This window comes from Lipotes vexillifer, unplaced genomic scaffold, assembly GCF_000442215.2.
Source record: "Lipotes vexillifer unplaced genomic scaffold, Lipotes_vexillifer_v1.1 scaffold606, whole genome shotgun sequence".
NCBI lineage: Eukaryota > Metazoa > Chordata > Mammalia > Artiodactyla > Lipotidae > Lipotes > Lipotes vexillifer.
In genome coordinates, this window is record NW_006780574.1 from 329,624 (window position 1) to 337,260 (window position 7,637).

The 7,637-nt window shown below is 36.9% G+C and overlaps 1 protein-coding gene across 1 annotated transcript in view; it reads left to right on the plus strand.

The window, feature by feature from the left end:
* LRP1B (LDL receptor related protein 1B) overlaps positions 1-7,637 on the plus strand; it is a gene marked incomplete at its 5' end in the record, with an annotated part of 1,013,530 nt that overhangs the window by 172,947 nt on the left and 832,946 nt on the right. Inside the window, one exon of the mRNA XM_007453725.1 lies at positions 7,182-7,404. Coding sequence (XP_007453787.1) covers positions 7,182-7,404 — 223 coding nt within the window. The remainder of the gene's footprint in view (positions 1-7,181; positions 7,405-7,637) is intronic.

Sequence of the window (7,637 nt, forward strand, 5' to 3'; positions counted from 1 at the left end):
GATTAGGTATTAATCCCACTGTGTCCCAGTCTATGTTAAACACTGATGAAATATCTATGTGATGAAGATAAAATGAAATAATAATACAATAATATGCAAATCTTTCTGTTTCTTCAATTTTTTTTTATCACTTCCTTTTTACAATGGCAGGTTTATTACTTGCTGAGTTAACTCCTAGCTCTCAGAATATGGAGAATGAAAAACAAATGGAAAGAAAAACCTAAGAGACAAATTTGTTTAAAATAATAAAAAGATGAGTTAGAGGCAGTGTTGGGGTAAGATGGGGACTGAGAGAGGCTGTATTTGAATTTATGAGAGAGTTTAGCCAGATTGAATTTAGGAAGGACAGTTGGATATCTGTCTTGAATAATATATTAAGTTTTTAAAAAATGAAGAAAGATGGTTTAAAAAAATTATTGTCCATTATTAATATCCTTCTTCTCTGTGTTTTCATGGGAGATGAAAGAAAAAAGTTTCAGATGCTTTCTGTTTATATATTTATTTTATATTTATATATTTATGCCAAGTTGGGATTATATGAGGATTACATGTGAACATTATAAAATGATTGCTTTATATAGAGTTAGCATTTCAATATATATTTCCTAAGGCAGTATGATTTTTGATTGTTCAAAATCTTCAGTGCAAGAGTTATCTGAATCTTCAAATAGAACATTAAGCAATGTAGTGTTTTACTCCTGGCACATTAGCTTCTGAGTACAGAAACCCACTGAAGCCAGCTCAGATGTATGTGGATCTCCCAAGAGGATATGGAGACTCCCATGGGTTTACATAACAAAGGACCCAGGACTCCTGGGTCCTAGAGAACTCCTTGCCTGAACACCACATGGCTCCTGCCATCCCATCTCTATCTCATGACTCCCCTACTTCTTTACACAGGCTCTGGTATTCCTCCTCTCTCAACGCCCCCAGCCCCTCCCCACCCATGTTAGCACAGCTGCCCACTAGGTGAGCCCCACACTGTTTGGTTTGGATTAGTGACAGAAAGGGTCTTAGTGATTCAGCTCAGCCTATGATATGGTTTCAGTTCCATCACACGTCCCCCCTTGGCCTCAGTATCAGTAACCAGGGGAGGGATAATACTGGCACATAGGGCTGCCCCTCTCAGGAACACTAACTGAGTGGTGCAGGTTTAGGTAAATAAGAATGTTGACTGACATATCTAATACAGTAACACTTCTGATGGGATTATTAGTGGGAATGTTTCCAGAATATGGAGTAGCCAGCTGAGAGAAGGAGTCTGTATGTCAAGTTTCATTTCTGTTTGTTTATGTATGAACTGAAAACCAAGTTCAAGAGAGATTTTTCAAACAATGAAAGCAAAAATTCCTATCAAGGAAAACTCAATAAATAACTGTCTTGAACAGTCTTGGCTAGACAGAGAAAATAGTTTATCTTCCACATCCCTTAAGCAGCAGGAGCTGATAGAAATTGAATTTAAACTGCTAACTCCAAAGACTCATTACCCTTTAATATTCACAATTGCATTTTAGAATTACGATGCTAAATATTTAATAGTTCTACTTTAGTTCTGAGTATACTTTAATTACTCTGTCTAATGTAGAAAATCACTTTCTTGCTCAATCTTTGTATATACAATGGAAGAAAAAATAAAGTTGTATTACTATTGATGTTATTTGGATTACACAGTTTTGTTTTTGTTTTTGTTTTTGTTTTTTTTCGGTACGCGGGCCTCTCACTGTTGTGGCCTCTCCCGTTGCGGAGCACAGGCTCCGGACGTGCAGGCTCAGCGGCCATGGCTCACGGGCCTAGCCGCTCTGTGGCATGTGGGATCTTCCCAGAACGGGGCACGAACCCGTGTCCCCTGCATTGGCAGGCGGACTCTCAACCACTGCGCCACCAGGGAAGTCCTACACAGTTATTTTTAAAACAAGACTGAAAAATGAAGTTTCTAATGTAATCCTTGCTAAGAAAGATACATATCATTTTCCTGAAATGTAAAGATATGAAATTCTCTAATTTAACACATGATTAATAAACATGGAGGGTTTGCTAGGCCCTAATCAGAACAATGATTTTTTTTTTAATCTAGCAATATGTGGCCCTCTAGTTTTATGTCTCACTCCCCTCTCATTTATTTCTTAACCAAAATCTTGTTGTGTAACTTCATTTTTCAGCAGTTAAAATGAATGATAGATAATTTATTGTGAGGACTCTGAAAATTTCTAAATTCCATCATTAAGCTATAATCAAAATGTTAAGGGTAAGAATGATGACACAAAACCAGGGTTGACTATGCAGTTAAAGGATGTGGATAGGACTCTGATCTGTTTAAATTCCCCTTTGTTCTTTTGGACAAAGTACAAAAGTAGGGAAGAATCATTTAAAACAGATATCACTGGGACAAGTAAGTCTTATTTTTATCAGCTAAAGAAAAAAAGTACATGTTTTAAGACATCAGTATGTGTAACGACTGCTTTGCCTTAAAGCATAGGGACGATTAGGGTCGTAACTCTGTAAGCACAGTGCTCTGTCACTGTCGGTGGGTGCTCCCTTTGTGACTTTTGATTTATGTCAGGCAAGTTTACCAACAATACTCAAAGTTTCTTACTATCCCCAATTGTATAAAAAAAACTTATATATCTGTAGTAAAATAGGACTAGTCATGTAATCAACAAAGATGTCAGATAAAATCAGTTTCCCATATTAGATGAGATATGGAAGCCAAAATGACAAATTCCTATTTACTACAGCTGCCAAATTATAATGAATGAACTGGGTGAATCATTAAAAGTTTGAAAGAAGTGTTCCCGTCTTTTATGAACTAATAGTTAAACATATCTTAGAGACAGTAGTTGGGATGTTTTGTTTTTGTTGTTCTTTTTTGCGGTACGCGGGCCTCTCACTGTTGTGGCCTCTCCCGTTGTGGAGCACAGGCTCCAGACGTGCAGGCCCAGTGGCCATGGCTCACGGGCCCAGCAGCTCTGCAGCATGCGGCATCTTCCCGGACCGGGGCACGAACCCGTGTCCCCTGCATCGGCAGGCGGACTCCCAACCACTGTGCCACCAGGGAAGCCCGGATGTTTTATTTTAATTTTAATTTTTTTGTTAGTGGGAATTGAATAGAATGACATTTAAAAAATAAGTGAAGAATAAGAGATTAGCAATCTCAATTCAATTTCTTCTTTATTCTGGAGAATAAAAAATAATTGATACCGCAAGAAAGGACAGGGAAAGAAGAAATGTCAGTATTGCAAATCTGAGGGAATGGAGCATAGGACAGATTTGGGAATGGTCTCCACCAATCACCATGAGCTGGACACACGGATTGCTACACTGGGGTCTCGGCTGTACCACAAGCAGCAAAAGATACTTGGTTTCTGGTGGGAGGAGCTGCTGAAAGTGTGACTGAGAACCCTGGAAATTAAGAGAGTTAAATGTTCAGAAACACTGAATAAGATGGAATAAATGAGATTTCAAACCACCATCTTTGCTTCTTTTTAGGGAATTTGTGGAATAGAGCATAGGCTTACCTGTTGGTTTCTAAGCCCAGAGGCAGAAACAATAAAGTACAAAACTATTACATTTCAGTTCAAAAAGCATAACATAATAGAATTATGAGAAAAATCAGGCAAACTCAAGATAGGGATATTCTTCAGCACAACTCACATTTACACGTTAGAAATGGTGACATCATGAGCAAAGGAAGGCTGAGGAACTATTCAAAATTAAAGGAGTCTAGAGGGAAAAGACAGTTAAGTGCAATATACGATGCTGGATTGGGTTCTAAATTAGAGGAAAAAAAAGGATTTTTTAATATATAAAACATCATTGGTCAACAGGCAAAATCTGAATAAAAGCTATGCATTGTATCAGTGTTAAACATATTCAGTTTGATAGATGTGCTGTGGTTATGCAGGAGAATGTCCTGGTACTCAGGAGATGCAGGCTGAAGTTTTAGATGAAGAGAATCCTCATGTCTGCAATTTACTATCAGATGGTTCAGAGAGTACTAGAAATAGCCAGAGGAGAAAAGGTGAACAAATGGTGAATCTAGGTGAAGGGTATAGACATTCATTCTATAATTCTTACAACTTTTCTGTAAGTTTGAAATTATTTCAAAGTAGTGAGTTAAAAACAAAAGGTGTGACGAACATTTGTGTTACGGCTCCAACAGTGGCTATCCAAGTGGACTTTGAGCCAGTTTCATGTGTAAAATAGAAAACATCTGACCCTTCTATCTCATAGGTAATAATTAAGATCAGTGAGACAATGGGGTTCACAGAGCACTATTTCCTTTTTCTAAAATTTGGACAAATATTTTATAAGAAAGAAAAGTGAGTTTTTTTCAACCCAGCTACATTTATATCACGAGTGAAATTTAGTTAGGTTTTAGATAATTAAAACTTTAGCTTTTGTTTATAATTATAATAGTCATACCTCAATGAAAGAATGCCCTGAGAATAAAGCTTTTCTCTGTAATAATAGTAGATAATTTTAAACTAAAATTAAACAGTACTAAAACAAGCAAAGAAACATCTACAGTCATAATCACAGTCATAGTCATGTGACATAATCATAGTCACAGTCATAATCATGTGACTGGGTATTTATTTCTTGCAGATTTATGGTCTTAGTGTTATATCCTGGAGAATACTTCCATTTATTGCACTTCAGTTACAAGTGAACAGAGCTCAACATAGTCAGTATTCTGAAATCTGGGCAAGTTAAATTTGATGTAAAGACCACCTTTTACATCACCACTCAGCACTAGTTATTCTGCTATGTGCTGGAAGTACGATGACCAATTCTTTACTGTTTCTTCTAGCTCAATGCCGTTTCACATACCCAAAGTCCTCCTGTTCTTTTGATTTTACACTTCCATTAAAATAGCAAAATTTTGCTGAATCATGTATTTATACATTTTTTTCATATTTTGGCTTAAGTTTATTCAGATGGGGAGATTACCTCAACCAGTTTTATTATGACCTGGAATAAATATGAGAATCACTTGGATCATTCCTGCAGTATTGGTCAGTATCACTGAAAATCTTACACAAATTATTTACATTTTCCTGACCTCCTTCATTATCATCTGGTTCACTCTTCCTCCATAACTAAACTTTTCAAAGAACAGTACCCAAAATTACTAGTGTTTTAACAAATACCAAATTCAATGACATCTCGATCTATATTCTTTTTTTAAAAAATTTTGGGAAGTGATTGACGCAGCCAGCCAGTCCAATTCTCTATCATGGAACTTTTCTCCCTTAGTCCTCAATAAGAGTCTGTGTTATCTCTTTGACCATAACCTCAGATCTTATTTGGTCATCTTTCTTCAACAACATGCCTCCAAGGTTCTCGGCTTGGCACTCTTCTCTTTTTTTTCCTTTTAGGATCACGTGTAATTAAGTCATCTCAATGTGACTTGAGAGAAGTTCCCATCTCCAGGCTCATGTTTCCTCTTCAGCACTATGTAGATAGTGCAACCACCTGCTTCATATGACTGACTATACATAGTCTGTATATAACATGCTATACACAGTGGGCCAGAGCCTCTAACTCTCTATCCCAAAGCCAAGCTACCCGCACACCAGAATCTATTCAGTTCTGTGAAATGGACCAGTCAGAAAAGGAACGTATGAAAGGACAGGCATTTTGGTGTAAGGCGAAGAGGAGAGTTTCTCATAATAGGAATAGTGGGCAGTGTTCTACGGTAAGGAAGAGGGAAACTAGGTAATCGTAATAGTAACTTGAGATAACTGTGAACAAACTGATTAACAAGTGAAGATGAAGGAGATGAAAGATGGAAGCAGGAAGAGATAGTGATAGAGATGAGAGAGAGAGAGAGAGAATGAGCTAGTGCAGGAGTAGAGGTCAGAGCATTTAGCATGACAATAAAACATAGCACCATATGCCCTTTTATTTGTTCTTCACTGGCATAGAAAGCTCTTCACCTGAATGACATGTTATTTAAAAATAATTTTTAACTTATTGTGATAAATTGATCTTTCAAGAATATTTGGGGAAATATATACTCATCATAAAATCTGGCTCACACTATCACAAACCAGTACACGTTAATGTTAAAACAAATTAGTCAAAACCTCCCACAGCAGAAACAGCTAAAGTTTAAGTACTCTTTAGCTTAAAAGATACCCCATACTGTTAGATGATGCAACAATGTTGAGAAAAGTCACTAAAAATGAATTCACCAAGTTTGTAAAATCAAATATTCTATACTCTAGGTAATCTTAATATTGCTCAGTCACTGGAAATCAGATTATTTTTGAGATTGTATTTAAGTCAAGGCAAGATGGTCTTCCATTTACAAATGTAATTTCCTCCCATGAGTAGGTGATCTTGTTATAATATTGTCAGGTTAATTGAAATTGATTTGTGTTTACTAAACATTGTGAATACTAATCAAATATTAGACACTGAAGCGTTGGAGGTATTTAAACCTTTGACAGACGTTGTTTGTGCTTCATAGAAGGATTTATTGTCTCAGAAGTCAACATTGCTTTTCAGCCTTTTCTTCAAAAATTATATAAAGAGAAAATGTAAAGAAACAGCCTGCATTTGCTTTATGATATTTTATAAACTGGGAATATTTGGGAGGACTTGGGATTGGTTTTGGGAGAATTATTTATATTTTATTTCCATTGTTACAAATAGCACATTTGCTTTTCCATCTGCTTAATTCCATTCCAGGTTTGCTATTCTCTCTACCAGTCATAGCTTCACTGAGCTCCACATAATAGCTTTTATAGGAGACAGGCATTACCAGGCAATTTGAAAAGCAGGTTGAAGATAAAGCCTGATAGCTCACATGCCCTGGCCTGGTGACTTGGTTCATTTCTGAAGCTTATTCCAAATGGGCCATACACATCTCCTGCAGTATATGTGTATTGGCTCTATGAAGCTTAAAGAAACATTTCCCCTGATACAAAAATAAACCCATCATAATCATTTTGGGGAAATTTTACAGTTGTTAGTTAACCTGCTCCCTCATGCCCTGCAATATTCATTAGCAGATTTCTCTGTTTATGAGTGATATTATATGGAAATGGTTATGGGAAGCTAACAGATGTAACCACTGAAATAGATTAGAAGGAAAAGTTCTGTTTTTTACAGATGGTTCTATTGAATATGCTTCCCCCCTCCCTCCTCTTTAACATTTAGTTTTCTTTCAACAGAAAACTTTTCTTTACTGACTATGGGAATGTGGCCAAAGTGGAGCGATGTGACATGGATGGGATGAACAGAACAAGGATAATTGATTCCAAGACAGAGCAGCCAGCTGCACTGGCACTAGACCTAGTCAACAAATTGGTTTACTGGGTAGATCTTTACTTGGACTATGTGGAAGTAGTGGACTATCAAGGAAAAAACAGACATACTATCATCCAAGGCAGACAAGTAAGTAGAATTTGGTTCGGAAATGCAGCTAAGGTAATAAAATGGATGGTATCATACTAGGAAGAAGACTGAAAATTGCAATGTTGAAAATTTCTTATGATGTCAAGCTGCAATGGGTCATAAAAACTGCGATGTGTTTGCTATATGGGAGAATGTTCTTTACACAGTGTACTGTGTACTCCATAGTATGGGGCAGGGGAGGGGGCTCTCTCCCCCTCTTTCCCCCTTTTAAA